This window comes from Pantherophis guttatus, chromosome 2 (genome assembly GCF_059756535.1).
Source record: "Pantherophis guttatus breed Tessera chromosome 2, ASM5975653v1, whole genome shotgun sequence".
Taxonomy (NCBI): Eukaryota; Metazoa; Chordata; class Lepidosauria; order Squamata; family Colubridae; genus Pantherophis; species Pantherophis guttatus.
Genome location: NC_142064.1, coordinates 232958853 through 232981573, shown reverse-complemented (window position 1 = coordinate 232981573; position 22721 = coordinate 232958853). Strand labels below are relative to the sequence as shown.

The window sequence follows — 22721 nt, the reverse complement described above, 5'->3', positions numbered from 1 at the left end:
TATCAGTGCCGTTGTAACTTTGAATGGTCACTAAATGAACTGTTGTAAGTTGAGGACTACCTGTATTAAGAGATCCCCTGTTATCCTTTTTTCAAACTGAGGCTTTCTAGATACTGTATTGTATAACTCCCATTAACCCCATACAGCAGGGGTGTCAAACTCGATTTCATTGAGGGCTGCATGAGGGTTGTGTTTGACCTCGGAGGGGCGGGGTGGTTGTGGCCAGGGTGAGCATGGCCAGCTCAAAGTTACTCCTGTCAGAGGTGCCGGTGGTGGCCCGAGCATTATGCTATCAAAAACAGGCTCCCAAGCTCTGTTTTCGGCTGCCACGTCCTCCTGCAACCCACTGCCAGAGTAAACGGAGCTCAGGAGCCTGTTTTTGCTGACAGAAGCACTGCAGGCCGGTCCTTCGCTGTTTTCAGGGTGGCCCCATGGGCCAGATTTAAGTACCCCACGGGCCGGATCTGGCCCCCGGGTCTTGAGTTTGACACCCCTCTCAGAGGGAGCAGGGCCAATTGGGGAATGGCACATTTTTCTCTTTTGTAAAACCTTTTGACCCTTGGCTTAAAAAAGAAAAACTATCTTAGATATACATTTGTTTATAATAGTCTTTTTTCTCAAAAAAAAAAAAAGCTATAACAAAAGAGCTGTAGCAGATCCTGTATATATATTAACATGGAAGAAAGTGTTTTAAAACTTCTTTTTTAACCTGTGAGATTTCATTATAACAGCTCCTTAATTCTACCGGGTTTAGTTTAGTATATTTATTATATTTGAGGCCATTTAAAGATTTAGCATTATTCCTGCACATTATCTGAAACAAAAAAGCAAATAATCAATACAGAAGTAATACATCTAATTGGCTAATTAAAAAAAAACAAAATCTCTGGACAGGAGCTTTACTGCTGCTTTCCATATGGTGGTTTGTAATACAGAAATGGTTTCTCATTATCTTGTTGCAGGATATATACATATATTCTTGGTATTTTCTGGTGGTCTCCTATCAAAATACCTCCTATCAAAAAGTCCATTTTAGTCCGTTTAGCTTTCTGGATTCAGCTGGGGTCAACTAAATATGATCACCATCTAATTGTGGACTTGAAAGTCAGTTGTGGAAAGTCAAATCAGAAATAATTCAGAAGCATTTTGAAGGCATCCAGTTATATTCTGAAATAAGAATCCTCACAGTAACACTGAAGAAAGTATGGCTGATGAACAGTTAAACTTCAGTTTCCAAATAAAGCAATTGTATGTCATATATTTGTTATTTGGTAGCAAATTTCCCTAGAGGAAATGCCAGGCACATCCTTGGAGAATTGTCTAATATATATATTTGGACAAAATAATCTTCTCTTTACTGATTTCAGATCAGAGACTGCAGAACATTAAAGCTAACAATATGACAGTACTCCACGGGAAACCCAATGATTTATAATACGTGTTCTAAATATTTGGCACTCCATTCACATAGGTAAATTTCTTGAAGCAATATTTTAAAAATAATTATACAATGATAACGTTTCTGTACAAACAAGCTCTTAAGAAAAGAATAATATCATACTCACATGATGTTTATTTATTTATTTACTTACTTATTTTAGGGGGGTTTAATCCTGCCTTTATTATTTTTATAAAAAAACTCAAGGCCGACAATATATCTAGTATTCATTCCTCTACCTTTTCCCCTTACAACAATAACAACAGAGTGAGGTGAGTTTTGCAGAGAAAGAGAGTGACTTAGGCTTTCGTACCTAAGGTGAGACTGGAATTCCCAGTCTCCTGGTTTCTAGTTTGGTGCCTTAACAACTAGACCAAACTGGCTCTCAAAACAAATCAAGCAATGTTAGAACAAATATCTCACAATATTTGGAATGCATGGAATAGCAAGTCTTACTACTATGACCATGGAAGGGAAAAATACACATAAACAAGAAAAAACTTTTACTGCTTCACCAAGCTGGAGGTGATATTGACATGTTGTCCAGCTACTGGGGCTTTTTTGTTACATGAATGGAAGTAAAGTCAGTAATATTGTCATATTTGAGATTCCCCTCTTGACCACTTCCCATGCAGACTTAGCAATGAAAGCCCAAAAGTCACAAACCAATTGTCCTACTAGAATGGGCAACAATCTTACTATGCAGCATGACAACATTACAAAAACCTTGTTGGGTAAAGGCCAAAGACAATCTAGTTCAGCATTCCAAGTGACAACCACACCACCTCAATCCCCACAACAGAGATGCTTAAGGACCTGTAAATGCCTGTTTGTTTAGGATATAATAGCCAATAACATTGGAAATTTAGAGAGGAAGAAGGTGCAAGGGGTAAATACGGGTTTGAGAAGGAAGGAGTAATGCATGGACTCCTTGGAAGATTCCTCTCTTGCCCATTCAGTAAATGCAGTCTTGGCACTACAGAATGAATACTATGATATTGTCTTCACTATCTTTGTAAAAAAAAAAAATCAAGAGTAAGCAAAAGTTTCCAAAATGTGGCTAAGATAATGAAAGAAGTAATGAAAATCCCACCAATGTTCTTAATTTATTAGAAACTACTGTACTTGATAGCTAGAAAACATGTAGTTTGTAGCTTAAAATAGTTTGCCTTTATAAACAATCATCCAAATTCACTTCCTACTGACCATTTATGTTCAGTTCTGCCCAACATATCAATATACGAATTGTTTCTGATTTTGACTTACAAAAGGACACCTCGTCAATTCCTAACGAAACAGGCCTTTACAAAAATGAACAGTGTTGAATGTGCCCCCCAATGTTAGAGACAAAATGTTCTATATTCAAAAACATTTTTATTAATCGCAACACAGAAGCACAGGCATGCTATAGCCAAACATGCCAGCGTGGATCTTTTTGTAAGTTGGACACACTTTAAGGAAATTAAAAACTATCAACCGCTGGAGCATAAGATTCCAGTTTGGAATCAGATTATAAAGGCTCTTTTCTTGTAACATTTGGGAGAATGTGTTTTGAAATTTGAGTTGAAAGGAAGAAACCATTAAGCCAGGAGTCTCGGAGTGAAGTGCTATGTTGCTTCGAGGACTTCTGCATTTACAAGGCCACTTCACTCAATATAAATCCAGTAATGATTTCTTACGGGCATTTTGATCACTTTATAAATATCCCAGGGGTGAAATCTACTTACCTTCCCTACCAGTTCGGAAGTGCACATGTCACGTGCATGCATGGACCCTCTGCGCATGCGCAAACCCTTCTGCGCATGCGCAGAGGGTAAAAAACAGGTTACTTTAAAACGAGGAAGTAATGACAACTGGGAAGTGGGCGGAGCCTCATGCTGCCATCACTACCGGTTCTCCGAACCATCCGCCACCATTGCTACTGGTTTGGCTGAACCGGTCCAAACCGGTAGCATTTCACCCCTGAAATATCCCTTCAAATGATCCACATAGCCCCTCCCCTTGTAGTGTTATATCATGTGAATACAAAATAGTTCCCCCCCAGAAAAGAGTCCTGACTGCATTCATCAAGAAAGGAGATGTTGTGCAGATGTACCAATGATAGGACTTGCAAAACGAAGTGTTTCTTCATTTCTTCTGCCCTCTTTTTGGCAGTTTGATGTCTTTTATAAGCTTTTGCCTATGTAAAACATGTTCTATAATAGATAGGCTGAAAAGCTGTAGTTGGCAAACATGCCATACATTAATTCATGCATATAAAGAGCTAACGATCTCTGGAGGATATGAAAGAAGGAACAATCTTTTCATTTCCTGATAGAAAATACTAAACAGATGATAAAAAGCTAAATAGTCAGGATGTGGAATTGCTTCAAGAGTTCTAGTTCTCTTTGATTTCTTTGTTATTATTGATGCCTGATTCAGTAATTGTAATTTGAAAAGCAATTTGGGGTCTCTTAGAGACAGAAGTGTAATATCAGGAAGAAATATAATGGAAAAGTAAAACTGCCTAAAGTCTTTCTTGTCACGGGGGAAATAGTCAGACTTTCCAAATGTAAACATAAGAGGCGCACAAAAAGAAGATATGGGTGTGTCTCCTTCCACCCTTCTGGATTATGTATGAAAAAAAGGTCATCTCAAGCATTGCAGCAAAATGAATATGCAATCTTCAGGGACTGAAAATAAAGGATGTTCCATGCTACCAAACTATCAGAAGTTCCTGTCCCATTTTTTCTGATAAAACAACCTTCATTTGCAAGAACTGAATATTTATGAGACACAGCTTTTAGGCATATTTGCAGATGTGTAACATACTCCCCAAATAAATATTTTATAAGCATTTACAAGGTTATGCATTGTAGTTTTATTTTCCCTGCATCATTTTAGGTGAGCAAAGTGCAGTATAGCCAAACACCGAGTTCCAAGGCTCTGGCTTTCTTTAAACAAACAAGAATAAAATAAATTTGAAAAACTAACATAGCAAACTTGTTTTAAAAGAAACTATTTGGGCAGATTTGAGATCAATCATCTATTTTGAAATCCATTTAAAGTGGCTGCTATCATGCCTCTTTTTGAACTGAGGCAACCCAGCCGAGCCTTTATGTTTAGATGTTATACATTTGTTTCCTAATACAGCAGCTTCAACACAGCCACTAGAGAGAACATAACAACTGCACGACTCCAACTACCCATCAATCATTTGTGCAGATTGAAGTTTAAAAAATAAAAATAAACAGCTTCAACTCCCTACATATACAATAGATGAGACAGATAAAGAATTGAATGTTGTAAGTTGTAAGTACTGTACTGTAAAACATTCTACAAAGTTGTATGACTAACTGCACTCACATACCTATGTGTATAGGCAATTGGTGATAATACTAAAAGCTAACAATCTATATCAAACTGAAAAAACAGTCAAGATAAGTCAAAACACAAGATTTTGAATTGTCATCTACTGGTCCGAATGTAATTTAAAGAATTAATTTTCATGAGGAATGTGAATAAAAATTGATTTACAAAATACCTACCCTTCTCTCAAAAAAACAGTTGGCTATGTCCTTGGATATAATATTAGTAGACTGACAGTTCACGGAATTATCAAGAAAGAAGAGCAACAGTTTTGTCTATTATAAATTGGGTGTTTTAATCTGTGTTTCGGCCAAAATATTTAATACTTTTAAGGGATTTTTAATATTTGTATTATCTGTATTTTATCTTGGCTGTTCACCGCCCTGAGTCCTTCGGGAGTAGGGCAGTATAGAAATTTGATAAATAAATAAATAAATAAATAAATAAATAAATAAATAAATAAATAAATAAATATAGACAACTGTCTACAGTCTGGAGTTTAAAGATAGCATGGTAGACTATATCTAACACAGCAGCTTTCATGTTTGCATTTATAAACTGCTTTTAGTCTTTCTGTGACAACTAGACTAAATAATCAAGCAGTTAAATAAAACAGATTACAAATTTATTCTTATTTATTCTAAGAGCATATTGAGGTCTTCTTGTTGCATGGATTCAAATCAGAGAAATTTATCACTTTGGAAAAAAAAAATAGGAAGAAGCCATACTTAAATATCTCAAACCCAAACTGAAACTATAAGCATTTCAGTGATGGGTTGCTCCCAGTTCTGTCCGGTTCTATAGAACCGATAGTAAAATTGGCAGGAGGCTCCTCTCACCAGCCCGGACATCATAAATGATGATCTGCACATGCGCTTAAGCTTCTGTGCATGTGCAGAAGCTTCTGTGCACACGCAGAAGTGCATGTGAGCGAAGCGCATGCGTGCGGCCCCATTGCAAACCAATAGTAAAGGTTAATAGAACCCACCCCTGAAGTATTTGTCTTAATAGTGAAAGAGTCATTGGTCAAAATAATTCCCTGTCAATACTAGACTTAACATTTCATTAAATAGATGATGTGTAAGAGGTTTTAAACTAGGACAAGCCAAATCATAATCATAAATTTATTTGTCAAGCATATATAAGATAACAGGTAAAAGTATAAACATAATCTAAATACATGAAAGTAAAAAAGGAATATTAGGACAGGGATGGTAGGCACGCTGGTGCACTTATGCACACCCCTTACAAACCTCTAAGGAATGGGGTGAGGTCAACAGTAGACGGTCTAAGGTTAAAGCTTTGGGGGTTTGGGGAAGAAACTACAGAGTCAGGTAGTGCATTCCAGGCATTGACCACTCTGTTACTGAAGTCATATTTTCTGCAATCGAGTTTGGAAATGTTTACCTTGAGTTTGTATCTATTATTTGCTCGTGTATTGTTGTGGTTGAAGCTGAAGTAGTCATTGACAGGAAGTACATTGTGGCAGATAATTTTATGTACTATGCTTAGGTCAGACTGAAGTCGGTGTAGTTCTAAATTGTCTAAGCCCAAAATTTGAAGTCTGGTGGCATAATGTATTTTATTGCGGTTATAGGAATGGAGGACTCTTCTCATAAAATATCTCTGACTCTCTCGATTGTATTTATGTCCGATATGCAGTGCGGGTTCCAGACAGATGAGCTATATTCAAGAATTGGTCTAGCCAATGTTTTGTATGCTCTAGTTAGTAGTACAACATTACCAGAGAAGAAGCTATGCAAGATTAGGTTAACAACTCTTAATGCCTTTTTGGCAATGTTGTTACAGTGGGCTCGGGCACTTAGATCTTTAGAAATGAATACTCCAAGGTCCTTGACAGAGTGAGGGTCATCTGCAAGGTCATGTCCATCTAATTTGTATTTTATGTTTTGATTTTTTTTGCCAGTGTGCAAGACAGAGCATTTGTTGGTTAATATTTGAAGTTGCCACTTGTTAGAACAATCTGACACATAGTCAAGGTCTTTTTGAAGGGTAGTTGCATTGTCAGTGGTGTTGAATAGTTTAACATCATCAGCGAAGAGAACACAGTTGCTTTTAATATGATCACAAAGGTCATTTATGTAAAGTATGAAGAGTGTTGGACCTAAGACACTGCCTTGGGGAACACCGCTATTAACATGTACAGGATTTGATAGAGCGCTTCCTATTTTGACCGCTTGTTGTCTGTTTGACAGGAAGGCAGCTATCCATTTATGTAGGAGTCCAGAAATGTCATAGGATTTTAATTTTAGAAGTAATTTGTCGTGTACCACTGAATCAAAAGCTTTACAGAAGTCTGTGTAAATCCTAGATTAAGATACACTTGCTGTGGAGATACAGTATATGTATATATGCATGTATGTGTGTGTGTGTGTGTGTGTGTGTGTGTGTATGTATGTATGCATGTGTGTGTGTATGTTTCTGTCTATTTGAGAGGGAGGGAGGGAGGGAAAGATAATTTTGGGCTAATCATCATAACCACTTTTCTTCTGTGGCATCTTTTTATTCATGCAAAATGAATATTTTCTTCTATAAAGCAATAAAAAGCTTTCCAAACCATTAGGACTTGGAGCCAAGGAATGAGATTGTTTATAATTAGTCTACATTACTAATGCATTAAATTGTCATCTTTGTAATATTATGGAATATTAGGCACAAGAGGGAGATAGGATGAGTGACTCCTGGCTATGGAATTGAGATAATGGCTCATTTGCTTGGATTTCCTTGAAAATTAATATCAGTAGTCATAATTTTCAGAGCTATTTCTCTGCTGCAGATAAAATAACAGAATCTTGTGGCATATAATCCATGCTCATTAACTCTGTTCATTTGATATATAAAGTGTTCTCCTTATGACTCTGGAAGTTCTACTATCTCTCACAGGTTGCCATAGCTCTTAGAATTTTTTTAGCATCCTTAACATTCATCAGTGTTTCATTCAAAACTAGTTAAAGCAACATGAGATGTCATTTTCACTTGTTATGCGCAAATGACTCAGTCCACAACTATTTATTGAGGAGAAATCATATCAAACTCATTGAGATTTATTTTAGTAGACATATTAAGAGTCAAATGCTGTCTCAGATTAAATATATTTCCCAGCAATGACATTAATTTCTTTAGATGCCCCCACAGATAATTATTTTGAATACTTCTCTGAAGAAATATTCACATTTCTTGGAAGGAATGATGAAATATACTCTAGAATCATGAATGTCAGCACCACAGTACTTTGTTTGGAAGTATCATCATCTGTCCATAAAAATAACAAAGCTGAGCTGAACAAACGCGGTCCAAGGAACTAGCAAAAAAGAAGAGGAGAAACTTCAGCATGGTGTTTTCTGATATTTGAGAGTTTTGAATCTGACTATGCTTATCGTAACAACTACTTTATGAATAGGTAAAACAGCCCATGGCCTGCAATTTTTGAGAATACTCTCATTGTGATCTCAAAATTCCAAAGAGACTTACTGCAGGTAGTCCTCAATTTATGATTACAGTTGAGCCCAAAATTTATGTTGCTAAGTGAGACACTTGTTAAGTGAGCTTTGTCCCATTTTACCACCTTTCTTTCCACAGTTATTAAGTGAATCGCTGCAGTTGTTAAGCTAGTCGTACGATTGTTAAGTGAATCTGGCTTCCCCATTGACTGCTTGCTACAAGGTCTCAAAAGGTGATCACATGTCTCGGGACAGTGCAACCATCATAAATATGGGTCAGTTGCCAAGCATCTGAATTTGGATCACATGACCATGGGGATGCTGCAATGATCATAAGTGTGAAAAACGGGCGTAAGTCACTTTTTTTCAATGATGTTGTAACTTTGAACAATCACTAAATGAACTGTTGTAAGTCGATCACGTGTGGTCCCCAAATTTTACTAATTTGGGGATTTACAAACAAATGAAAAGTGAGGATTTTTTTTTTCAGGTAAGACTCAGATTAACATGTTCATGTAAGTGTATGTAGCCCCATTGTTTTGGTTTTGTGTTGAGAAATAGCGCCTACGCTATTTTTAATATGCAGCTATTTTTAATTTCCCCACCGTTGCACCTATTATTCATCTTGTACAGTCTAAATATGTCTAGACAATATTAATTTTGATCTGCATCTGCCAAAATATATATTTTGTCTCAGAATGAGGCAACATCCTACATCTCTTATCAATTGATATATCTGATTTATCCTTTCAATTTTATAGTGATTTCTTCCCGCTCACCCAGCTGATTCAATTGTTTGAACCACATCTTTAATAAGGTATGTTGATGTTGAATGTTTCCTCCCCTCTCCTCCCCTCCCCTCCCCTTTGAGTAGGTGTTGACTCATGGTGACTGCCTGGATAAATGCACCAAACTGTCTCACTAACTTTTATTAAAAACCAGAAATATATTACTGGCAGGTAAGTAATCTAATCAAGCAGATATTTCCAGCACCAGAATATTATTGTTAAATACCATTTTTAACACATTCATCATAGTTATATTATTGAAAGTCCAAATGTATTTAAAAAATAAGATGATAGGTCAGCTATCTGCTCTACACACAGAATGCACAATAATATGTATGAAAAGTATTCTATAATACTTTATAAAGGTAAAGGTTCCCCTCACACATGTGTGCTAGTCATTCCCAACTCTAGGGGGCGGTGCTCATCTCCATTTCAAAGCTGAAGAGCCAGCGCTGTCCGAAGATGTCTCCGTGGTCATCTGGCCAGCATGACTAAACGCCAAAGGCTGTTACCTTCCAATCAAAGGTGGTCCCTATTTTTCTACTTGCATTTTTATCTGCTTTCAAACTGCTAGTTTGGCAGAAGCTGAGACAAGTAATGGGAGCTCACCCCGTTACGCGGCACTAGGGATTTGAACCGCTGAACTGCCGACCTTTTGATCGACAAGCTCAGTGTCTTAGCCACTGAGCCACCACGTCCCTACTTTATGCTAAACAATAATTGCTGAAATCACAGAACATTTCTGTGGATGGAATTTCAGTAATTTTCAAGGTAATACAGAAGAGAAGAAATATGTATTTTTTCAAACTTAAAAACTTTATGCTCTAGGAAACTCCTGCTACCTTTATCTTAGTCATAACAAATGCCTTTAACCACTAACATTCATTTTTCTGTCCATTGCTATCAAGGCAGGTGGTAGGCATCATTTAAACAATTGAATTGTTTAATTGATTTTTAATTGATTAAACAATTGAAATCCACAAACCTGTGGACTTCAACTCCCAAAATTCCTGAGCCAGCTTGGCTGTCTCAGGAATTCTGGGAGTTGAAGTCCACAGGTTGTAAAAGGGCCACAGTTGCCCACCCCTGCTCTAAACAAATGTGCATCTTATCTTGCTTTAGTTATAATAAAACCCACCTCTGTAGATGCCCAACAAAAACTGACTCTGAAAGTTCACTGTGGGACTGAACTAAAAATGTCAAAGCTTTAATAATGAATGCCATCCAAGCCTGTAAACTTGCTTAATTATTGTGCCATTCAACCACTATCTAATAAGATGCGAAGTCTCCAGCTGCGTCTTTGGAGACACTGAGGAATTTTATGAAATGTCAACAACTGCTATGACAAGAAATTCATCAGGGCAGAAGAAGTTTATGTGTGGATGTGGTTTCACTTTTCGGCTCCCTGTTGAAGTGTGTTTCTCACTCTCATGGAGGCGACAGATTGTTTCATGAAGTCCGCATTTAATAAGTCTGCCATCAACAACCCGGCGGCTTAGTAGTATATCAGGGCACAGCATTTCAAACACTTTTGCAGTTTTCCCCTCTTGTGCTTGAGCTCTCTGGGAAAGCTATGCAGCTGGTTAATGAGTATGTAATCCCTTAGCTGGCAACATCCGAAGAGAAGCACCAAATTAACACAACAGTATTGCTGTCTTTGTTTCAGGAATGTATGGTTTGTGAGGATGAAGGTCACTTTTGACCTGTGAGTGATTTGTCAGGCTCCAATTTAAGAAAAGGGATCTTTTTTTTTTCAAATCAAAATTCAAAATCATTTTTTTAAAAAAAGTCCCAAGCCAAGATAAAAAAAGTACAGACAAAAATAACATTCAGTGTCCGTAAAACAATATGATTATCTCCCTTGTATTTAATCATTCATTTGTCAAGCTTTTAGTCAGACCCTGGCCTTAAATTTTCCTCTGGCTGAAAGTTGGGGAAGGGATTGAAAGAAGAATGAAACATAAAGCCGCAAGACATTTTTGTTCTTACTAAATTATACATGTGATTATTTCTGTGTCAACCTTTATTCTCTCTCTCCTTTCTTGTTAAAATGTTGGATTATTTGTTTTGTTTATTCAATATTGCATTGCTTGAACTTTTATTACGCATTTGCTTGTTGGCTCTGTAGTTATTTGTAATTATTCCTTTTGTGTTGTGCTTTTAGCTGTTGTATTAATTGAGTAAGTAGTGGTTATAAGCAGTACGGGATGTGTTGTGAGGAATAAATGTTTGTTGAAATAAGAAAAAATAGCTATATGTCAATGTCCTTCTGCCCACATGTTATCAGGAAATGAGAATTGGTTATATCAGAAGAAACACAAAAGTATGCTGCATGAAATGTGTGTAGTGGAACAAATAGACATGAGAGAAAGAATGAATGGGTGCCAAATCAACATAAATTGAATGCAAAAGTGAATGACAAATGAAATATATTGTGAGTGAGAAAGAATCAAATTGCAAAACAAATATATGGAAGAATTTATGGGTCAAGAGGAAGGGGGAGAAAATCATGAAGTGTTTAAGAAGCAAATATAAATTTAAACAAGAGAAGGAAATGCAGGATGGAGCAAAAAAGATGATTTTTTTAAAGGAAGAATGGTAATGAGAGGTATAAATTTGTTACTACCAGTTCTGTGGGCTTGGCTTGGTGGCTTGGTGGCTTGGTGGTGGTGGGGTAATGTGACTGGGTGGGCGTGGCCAATTTTTTTTTTTTTTACTTTTAAAGCCATTTTTTCTACAACCTCTTTGGCTAAGAGGTTGTAAAAAATGCTTTCAAAAGGCTCTGACAATCCCAGCTGAGTTGCCTGATCAGCAGAGGCTTTTTTTCTTTTAAATGCCTCTGCCAATCAGGCAACTCAGCTTGGATCGTCAGAGGCTTTTAAAAGAAGAAAAAAAACAGCTGAATGTTTAAAATAATTTTTTCAGCCAAAGAGGTTGTAGAAAAAATGCTTTTAAAAGTAAAAAAAAAAAAAGCCTCTGATGATTGTGCGGCTCAGCTGAGTATGGGGGGGGGCAGGGATTTTTGCTACCGGTTCTCCGAACCACCCGCCTCCATCGCTACCGGATTGGGCGATCCGATCCGAACCGGGAGCATTTCACCCCTGATAAACACACAAACATATACTAAGCCACCCTTCCCTTCCCTTCCTTCCCTTCCCTTCCCTTCCCTTCCCTTCCTTCCTACCATTCTATTCATCTGTACAAAAATAAGTTTAGGGGAGTTTTCCTCTCCTCTCCTCTTCTCTCCTCTCTTCTCCTCCATGTAGCAGGATACCAGGTGGACAGATTATTTTTTTAAGCAAGTTGGTACTCTTATTTCATAAGAATTTAACAAATCAATGGAACTCAAGTTTATCCTCTTTACCATTAGCAATTTGGCTTGTATTGCTCATATGAAATAAAAGATAAAACATGTACTTTATCCACATTAAATAAATACATGAATATAAGAGAGGGGTGGAGATGATATTCTTGCTAGTTAAAGGACCTGAAGGTTAAAAAAGAAAGGGTACTTTAGTTTGAATGTATTGCCGATCTCTTAAAAACATATTTAACTAGATATTAAATTCTTAATATCCATTTTTTATCATATTTCTCAAGCAATCATGAGGTTTTTATTGATGGTAATATTTCAAATGAGCCATATCTGCTCTGTGAACTTCTTTCTTTGCCATGCTAATGGAAATGCCAAGTTTCTGATCAAATGTATATGAAAAGCCCTGGGAATTAATTATTGCAATTATCAACATAGGGGAATTGGAATGCAGATCTATTAAAAAGTGAGCTGTTAATTTGTATTAAACTGCTGATTGCTAGGTCCTGTATCATAAAAGACTAAGTAAGAGCGTGACCTCATTGGAAAAAGTCAGATTTCAATAGCTGGCACAAAATTTACAGATCTATTGTGTGAAGGACATACTAATTAAACAACTTTAAGTGAGTAATAATGACTTTGTGGGAAATCATTTGTCAAAGATGAGCTACTAATATTAAGGAAATATTATGTTTTATAGTATTGTCTCTGTACAAGAGACAATTTACACAGGCTATGAAAAGAGCAGAAAAAGGTATGTTCTCTTGTGATAATCCTATAATGCAATTCTGGAAACCAGGATCTTTTTTTTTTTTAAATTGAAAAGTTTTACAAAAAAGAAAAAAAAATTTTTTTTCAAATATTTCCCCTTCTCCCCCCTCCCTTCCTCCCCCCCACACCTCCCCCCGACTTCCCAGAACAAAATACAGGGTAAAACAATTAACAATCATGTGCTAAGCTAAACTAACTAACTACAGATTCCTATCCCCCCCTCGAGACTTTAACTTGCCTTTTACTTAACTAAATATACATACTCTTTTCTATTCATTCATAAGCTATTTGATACTTTTTAGTTCGATATTTGTTTTGAATGTAATCAATCCATCTTCTCCATTCCGATATATATCTTTCTTGTGAATGATCTTTCAAGTATGCTGAAATTTTCGCCATTTCTGCCAAATTTGCCACTTTTAATGTCCATTCTTCAATAGTAGGCAATTCTTCCTTCTTCCAGTATTGCGCCACCAAAAGTCTAGCTGCAGTTATTAAATTTAAAATCAATTTAGTCTCTATAACCGTACAATCTGTGATTATACCCAACAAAAACAATTGTGGAGTAAACTTTATCTTCTTTTTAAGAATATTTTGGATAATCCACCATATTTTAATCCAAAATGCTTTAACTTTTTTACAGTCCACCATATATGATAATAAGTAGCATCGTCACAATCACATCTCCAACACTTAGATTGCAAATTCGGATACATACAAGCCAACTTTTTAGGATCTAAATGCCATCTGTAAAACATTTTATAAAAATTTTCTCTTAAATTTTGTGCTTGCGTAAATTTTACATTTCTAACCCATATTTTTTCCCAAGTTTCCATCATTATTGGTTCCTGAATGTTTTGTGCCCATTTTATCATGCAATCCTTAACTAATTCCGTTTCTGAGTCTATTTCTATCAGTATATTATATAATCTTTTTATATGCATTTGACCTTGATCTCTAATTTGTTTTACCAAATTTTCCTCCTTCTGCATGATACCAATTCTCTGGTCTTCTTTCGATCTAGCTTGCAACTGTCCATACTGAAACCAAGTTTGAATTATTTTTTCTTCTTTTAACGCCTTTATAGATTTTAACTGCAATATACCCCCTTCCATTTTAAGAAGCTCTTTATAGATAATCACCTCTTGCTTTTGTTCTACACTTATATTCTCTATCACATGTCTGGGTATTGCCCATATAGGTATTTTATAATTTAACTTATATTGATACTTCTTCCAAACTCGTAACAAGGCATTACTTAGCATATGGCTTTTAAAGATCTTATCCACCTTTTTGTCATATAATAAGTAAGCATGCCAGCCATATAACAAATCATATCCTTCAATATTCAATATTCTTTCTTCTGTTGAATTAATCCAGTCACTGATTATTGTTAGGACAGCTGCTTCATAGTATAATCTTAAATTAGGCATTTTAAGACCTCCTCTTTCACCTATATCTTGCATTATTTTTAACTTTATTCTTGGTCTTTTCCCTGCCCAAACAAATTTATTAATACCCTTCTGCCATTCCCTCAAATTATCATCTTTCTTAAGTATTGGTATCATTTGAAACAAAAATAAAAACCTAGGTAAAACATTCATTTTTATTGCTGCTATTCTCCCCAACAAAGATAATTGTAATTTTCCCCAATTCTCCATCTCTTTCTGTATTTTTTGCCATAGCAATTCATAATTATTTTTATATAATTTTATATTTGAGGCTGTAATATATACCCCTAAATATTTAACCTTTTTTACTATTTCAAATCCTGTTAGTCTTTCTAGTTCTTCTTTTTGCTTTACCGTCATATTTTTAGCTATTATCTTTGTTTTTTGTTTATTTATTTTAAAACCAGACATTTGACCGTATTGGGTAATTATATCCAGTAAGCCTGTAACTGCTTGTACTGGTTGGGTTAAAGTAACAACCAAGTCATCCGCAAATGCTCTTAATCTATAATCATAATGTCTGATTTTAATTCCCTTTATTTTATTTGACCCTAATATTTTATTTAGTAATGGTTCCAAAGTTAAAATAAACAATAATGGTGATAAAGGGCATCCCTGTCTTGTTCCTTTTTCAATTTTAAAAGTTTCTGTTAAACCACCATTAATTATTATTTGTGCTGTTTGTCTCTGATATATTGCCCTAATAGATTGTGTAAAGTATTCTCCAAACTGCATCTTTTCTATTATTTTCAATAAAAATTGCCAATTCAATTGATCAAATGCCTTCTCCACATCCAAAAAGATAAGCGCTGCAGGGACTTGGTTGTTCCTTTCCAGATATTACAATAAGTTTACAATTTGTCTTACATTACCTTTCATTTGTCTCCCACTTATAAATCCAGATTGGTCATTATGAATCATTTGTTGCATAATTACCATTAACCTATTTGCTAGTATTTTAGCAAAAATCTTATAATCAGTATTTAAAAGCAATATTGGCCTATAATTCTTAGATTGACTATGATCTTGGTCCTCCTTTGGAATCAATGAAATAAAAGCTGTTCAGGGTCTGGCAAAACACATTGAATTGTTGGATGAAGACTAGAAGAAATTAATCAGTCCAATTTGAATTTGGAAAATAAAATGGATGAAGTTCAGACCAAGGTGGATAGGGCAGACGATGAAGTGGTGATGTTACAGTACAGAGCGATGGAATTTGCCCTGAGAGTAAGAGGTTTGAGAGAACACAATCGAGAGAACTTGAGAGAGGTCTTTGTAGAGGCTTTTGTAAAGATAACTGGGGAGCAACAAGCAGATCTCTCATTGCAAATTGACAAAATATATAATGTTAATTCCTGGTTTGCCAGACAGAATCAATTGCCAAGAGATATTGTGATTTACTTTACAACGAGGAGGACCCGAAATGAAATTTTACAAGCTTTCTATAAAAATAAACTTCAAATTGAAGGACAAGAGGTTTTAGTGCTGAAAGAAATTCCCCCAAAAATGTTGAGAAGCAGAAAGGAGTTTGCTTTCTTGGTGGATGAACTTAGAAATCGACAGATTCAGTTTAGATGGGATGTTCCAGCTGGACTGGTGGTGAATTATATGGGAGAAAGGTATCTCCTTAACACAATTTGGAAGGCAAGAGATTTTTATACTAATGTATTAAAGGCTGGATGCCCACCATCTCAGGAAATGAGGAGAAGAAAAGAAGAGCTGGCAATACAGGGACAGAAGGAAAGTAAACAGCCACAAGCTGCAGGAGAGACCTCGCTTATTGAAGAAGATTTGTTGCAATTTTTTGGTACTGATCAACCTTTGGAAGTAGCAGAAAAAAGAGAAGAACCACAAGAACAAAGGCAGACCTGTGTAGCAGCAAAGCGAAAAGAACAAGATTTAAAGATATAGCAAACTCAAATGAAAGCTCAAGAAGCTACAAAAACAGAAGTAGTGGGGGAGGGGGGGGCAAGGCCGAAGAGAAAGGTGCAGGAGAATCTTCAGCTGGCCCTTTTAAAGCTTCAAGGTGCCAAGAATGGCAACTAAATTTTTGACTTGGAATGTCAATGGTTTAAATTCACCACAAAAGAGAAAGAAAATATTTCATTATCTGAAACAATTTAAAAATGATATAATTTGTCTGCAAGAAACACATATTAGAGTGACAGATCAAAAATATTTGATAAATTCAAGATTGGGAACACACTTTGTTGCATCTGCCCCAGAGAAGAAAAATGGTATAGTTATATACCTAAGGACAGATTTAACAGCTAAATTAATTGAGGCAGATGCTCAAGGAAGATATATTGCAATTGAACTTTGAATAGAGAGGAAGAAAACACTTTTAATTGGAGTATATGCTCCCAATCAACAGCAAGAAAAATTCTACAAGTTTTTGCATACCAAAATAATACAATAGGATTATAAATCGTGTATATTAATGGGTGATTGGAATGGACTACTGGACACTCAAAAGGACAAAAAAGGATTACTTCAAAATATCCAAAAACGTGCAAGACTGCCCAAATCTTTTTTTGACATGATGGTTGATATGGAGTTGAGAGATATCCAAAATCCAAAAGAATAGGATTTTACTTTTTTTTCTGACAGACATCAATCCCTTTCCAGGATTGATTTCATATTGATTACTAATGATTTCTTTTCTAGGGTAAAGAAGACAAAGATATGGAAGCCAGGATCTTAAAGGTTCTACAGCCTCCTCTTTTTCTCCAGGGAATGGCATCACCTCTCAAAATACGGTATGGCTTTGGGTAATGGACATTACTATAAAAAAAAAAACCTAGCTAGAGCTGCCTTCCTCTATTTTTTTCCCCCTGGAAGAAATGGAGGGGGTTAAACATCATATATTTATTTAATTTTGAGATTGTTTCTTGTTGTGTCATAGTCATGTAAATTTAAGTCAGGAAGAGGGAGAAATAGACAGACAGACAGACAGGCAGGCAGGCAGGCAGGCAGAAAGTTCCTACTACTGGCTAATAAAGTTCGTGAAGCATATTCTCCATATTGCTACGGATTAACTGATTGAGAATAATCTGCTATTCAGTATATGCTTTTAGGGCTACACTGCCTATGCTGCAAATCTCTGGAGTACTATTAAAGCAATTTTTGTATCTCTTTGCTGGGATCTACTGACCTACCATTTCATTTCTTTATTTTTTTTAAATTTTGCACTCCAGATCTGATAGCCATACATAAATTCTTCATCAAGCAGCATATGTCAGGCTGTATACTGGGATTTGTGAAAATAGCTTTCACAGCAAGAGGGGTGGAAGTTCAGTTTACTCAGACTCTCAAGAAATTATAGCAGCCATCCACAACTTCTAGAGACATTTCTCAAATCATTTCTCTGTTGACACAAAATATAAAACTAAGATGGCATTTCAATTTTAAATGAACACTGGGGAGAGGAATGCTGCTAACTGTACTTTCCTGACATGATTATCATAGGGACAGGTTCTCCTCAAGGGTCTGCTTGGGAGAAATTCCATTTTAGCTGCCTTTTCTCTCATGGTTTTTCAAAGCCTTCTGAACTGTGGATGCCTTTAATCTGACCAAGTTTAAATGAAGGAAAAGCTGACGCTAGAAGCCACCTATTTGTACATTTGATGAAATCTTACGCTGTAATAAAACTTTCATCCTGAAGGTGCCACATTTTATTATCAGCTTTGTTCAAGTAATTTGCCAAGTCATGTGGGAATTCCAGTAGTCTTTGAAAATAATTCTGATACATGTAAGTACTTCTCTATTCATTTCAGTAAAGGGACCTCATCTTTTTTGGCACTTGGTTTTTCTATTGTGATCTAGGCGGCATGGTGGCCTAGAAATGAGGACATTCACCTCCCACTTGAAAGGTTGAGAATTCAACCCTAAGGGCAGATGTTTCTCTATCAGGACGCAAAGAGAAAGATATCTGTTGTGAACTCGGCATAGGTGTCAGGAAGGGCATCTGGCCAGTAAACAATCATCTCCATTCAGTCACCTCACTTGTATCCCAAATAAAGGGATTAAAGGTTTGTAAAAAGAAAAAAAATCTAAGAACTCTAGGTATAGAGCTCTAATTAAAAAAAAAAAAAGTATAGTATGCTGGATTAAAAAAGTTAATTTCCCTACAGCTATGAAGCACATGTACTGATCCTTGGCTAGTCATCAGAGGGGAGAAAAATAAGAAAAACAGTGTATATTTAAATTGTATATTAATGTATATTAAAATATACATATTTATTGTAAAAATATACATATTTACTGTATACTGTGTTTCCCTGAAAATAAGACCCTGTCTTATATTTTTTTGAACCCTGAAATAAGCGCTTGGCCTTATTTTCAGGAAGCTTTTATTATTTTGGGGCACATGGAGGAAACCAGAGGAAATAGCGGGGACCGGCTGTGCATGTGTTTAAATATTTTCGGGGGGGCTTATTTTAGTGCATGAACTCAAAAGCACAATTGAGCTTATTATCAGGGGATGTCTTATTTTAGGGGAAACAGGGTATTTTATACATTTAATAAAATAATGATGGTTCCATTTCTATCCTGACTCTAGCAAATAACTTTTCAAATAATATTATTTCATGATATTCCAACTTTTGGGACTGTTGTGGAAGTACAAACCACTCCAGGAACGTTGTTTTTATTTTATTTTATTGTGATATATATGCAGTCCTGATTCTTATCCTCCCATTAGCTTACAGACAGATAAATTACATATCTGTTTGCACACTTGTGTACAGCTTTCTCAAATTGCCACTTCTATAGTTTCTTCATTCATCTAAAAATCATGCAGTTTTTTCCCTTTTCCTATTTGTTTGACTGCTTTAAATGGGCCAAACAGTTTTTCTTTTAGAAAATAAATGCATCTTTCTAAAGTTAGGGAGCCATCAGACTATTTAAGGCAGGGGTGTCAAACTTGCATCGTCACATGATGTATTATGACTTTTCCCCCCTTCACTAAACTGGGGGTGGGCATGGCCAGCACATGACACATCTGGTCCGTGGGCTGCGAGTTTGACACACATGAGTTAAGGCATCAGACTAGAAACCAGGAGACTGTGAGTCCTGGTCCCACTTTAGCCATAAAGCCAGTTGGATGACTTTTGGCCAGTCACTTTCTCTCAGCCCTAGGAAGAAGACAGTGGCAAAGTACTTCTGGGAAACCTTACCAAGAAAACTGCAGAGTAATCTCTAAGAATTGGACATGATTGAACAGAAGGGAAAAAAGTAAACAGTTCAGCTGTCCCGTTGTATTTTCAACAACTGACTTTCTTCTTCTAGGAATGTATCAGATTAAGCTGACTTGGGTCATAAAAATTATTTCTTGGTCCAAGAAAGGACCTGTGGCCATAAGGGAGCCTGGTACTGGGCTACTTTCCAGGCTACAGCAATTGAGGGCAAAAGAGAGAAAGGAAAGAAGAGGATCACATGGTCATCTCTTCCCTACCACAGTTGCAGCAGAAATTTGAAATCCATGACTAGCTGAAGAGCAGGAGCAACACCATACCCGATCATGCTAGACCTGACTCGTCTATGATATATAGCAAGTCCTTGAAGTGGCATGGTTTCCTTGTGTATGGGGTCTAGCAATAGAAATAGCCCTTAGACTTATATACCACTTCTCAGTACTTTACAGCCCTCTTTACAGAATCAGCGTATTGCCCCCAACAATCTGGATCTTCATTTTATCAACCTCAGAAGCTTAGTCAACCTTGAGCCTGGTGAGATTCAAACTGCCAAATTGCAGGCAGCTGGCAGTCAGCAGAAGTAGCCTGCAATGCTGCATTCTAACCACTGCGCCACCACAGATCTGGAAGTTAAATGAACCTATCACTTTGAGTTTGTCCTAGTGTTTAGAGTTGGGTTCAACTTTGCCCACAGTGATTTATCTTACTCTTCTTACTGTGTGTGTTTGTTTGTTTGTCTGTCTGTCTGTTTGTTTGTTTATTTTGTTTGTTTTTAGCTTAAGACCACCACTTCCAAGGTTTAGAGCAATAGTGCAATTCAGTGCTATCTTTCCTTGTGCTGCTTTTGCTTCTAATATCTTATTTTGTACTAATGCTGTATCATATGGAGCTGTTGCCTGAAGGGGAAAAGACTATTGCAAGTTACAAAGCTTTCTGCAAAGGAAACAAATTCTACAGTCTAAGAACAAGGAAAGGAACCAAATTTTAGAATAAATAGACCAACATATTTTTTTTTTCATTTGTAAATAGTGCTCAAAGGCTACCAACAGCAATAATACAGCTATATTAAACAGAAAGATATCATAAAAAGCCAAGCAGGTATAGCAATGAAATTAGTAAAAATAAACCAAATAGGGCTCTTGTTGGTTGTTGTGAGAACAGAACGCCAGGACTTCAGTCCAGTATGGCATGATGCTTTATGGTTTTTCTAATCCAGTAAAAACTATAATCCAGATCATTTTTTTTTTAAATTGTAGAACTTCAGCCAGGATATGATCAAAATAGAAAATAGCTTTCATTTCTGATTGTGAATTAATCTGAAATGAATTCCACATCTAAGCAGGAAAAACAACAAAATTATTTTATATGGGGCTCAGATGAAAACATCAGGGAGCTCTCAAAAGCCCATCTCAAATGACGGAAGAATCTTTAATTTTCCTCCCCAAATCCCTGATCCTCACAACATTTTCACAGCTCTTTCCCTACTGTTTAACATTTCCTGAATAGATGGAGTTTAGGAGGAGTTTTTTCCCTTGTTGTACACTCTAACCCTGATGTCGTCTAGTTGTAACTCTGACTGACAAATGCTCAGTAGTGTAGTTTGTAGAGATTCTCAGACATCCAGGTCATGGTTGTCCCAAAGGTGTTTTTTCAGGAGGCAACTGGACTTTCTTGTTTTTTCTTTTGAAGATGTTTCGCTTCTCATCCAAGAAGCTTCTTCAGCTCTGATGGGATAGTAGAGAATGGAAGGAATGCTTCCATTCCCCACTGTCCTGTCAGAGCTGAAGAAGCTTCTTGGATGAGAAGCGAAATGTCTTCAAAAGAAAAAACAAGAAAGTCCAGTTGTCTCCTGAAAAAACACCTTTGCGATGCTCAGTAGTGTACTATTTCCAAATTATTTACGGTTTTTATGGAATAAGTTAATAGTAGCCCTCACCTATAGTCTTCTTATTTAAGTTGTTTTTTTAAAGACCTTGTTATTTGCATAGTCTTGTTGTCTTGTTGTGTTTCTTTTCATTGCAAGTTGGTTAATGTTATTAAAAATAGCATTCTTAGGCTTCACACTTAAGATGAGAAAAGAGAAGGATACACAATCAGATTCATCTTTAATGTTGGTTGCAGTTTTATCATGTTGTTTCCTAACCTTAGCTGTTTTTATCTCTCTGCTTGATTGCCAAGCACATTTTTGCAAGGTACATGGGTAGCATATAAAATAAATAAAACTAAGGGCAGAACCTTATATATATATGAGCAGGCTTTCCAGACATAAAATGAAACTTCACCCAGTGCAGGCATTATTTCTACATTAAGCCCCACAAGCTGTTTTAAAAACCAGGACTACTCTATAATACAATAGCAGTGTCTTTTTCTCCATGTTATTTTCCTGCTGAAAAGTTCTTCTAAAACTTGTCTTAACCTGTGGAGAGCGGGAGAAGTAAGAATTAAACTTCTCCATATCTTGCTTTTAGGCCAATCAGTAATAGTTCCTTTGTATATGTTTCTAAAGAGATGGTGGAAGGTGGTTGGGAAAAGCTAATAATATTTAAAACAACAAAAGACTCCTCAGTAGTCTGTCTGTCTGTCTGTCTGTCTGTCTGTCTGTCTGTCTGTCTGTCTGTCTGTTTGGCAGGCTGCACCCATTGCATCCTTGCAATATCTGTGACAAATGCCATTAGTGGTGAGTAATTCAACTTCCATTAAATACTTTAATTTCTGTGAAACACTTTAACTTCTCATCTCAAAATATGAGATTTAGAGATTCAGAGTGAAGGAAATGATCTCAAACTATCTCATAGTCCCAAACATTCCGTGCTAATTTCCCAAAGCTACAGAAATAAAGTTTAAAATGCATCTTAATTTGGACTGCTTATAAATATATGAGTGTATTCAAGTTGTAGCATTCATTTTGGAGAGTTAAATATGGCAAGATGAATTTTTATTAGTAAAGTTGCTTTTG

General features: G+C 36.2%; 1 protein-coding gene across 1 annotated transcript; it reads left to right on the top strand.

Moving 5' to 3' along the window:
* Positions 1 to 2360: 2360 nt before the first annotated feature.
* LOC148115545 (uncharacterized) lies at positions 2361 to 16481 on the top strand. Its single transcript, XM_087885170.1, has 2 exons — positions 2361 to 2473; positions 15671 to 16481. Exons 1-2 carry the CDS (start codon positions 2361 to 2363, stop codon positions 16479 to 16481), a joined length of 924 nt encoding a protein of 307 aa, XP_087741296.1.
* The last annotated feature ends 6240 nt before the right edge of the window (positions 16482 to 22721 follow it).

Excerpts from the sequence above, each read along its gene's own strand:
- LOC148115545 (XM_087885170.1), top strand. The coding sequence starts at position 2,361 with ATGGACTCCTTGGAAGATTCCTCTCTTGCCCATTCAGTAAATGCAGTC. Across the intron at positions 2,474-15,670 it reads GTAAAAAAAAAAAATCAAGA|ACTAGAAGAAATTAATCAGT; the intron begins GTAAGCAAAAGT and ends TGTTGGATGAAG.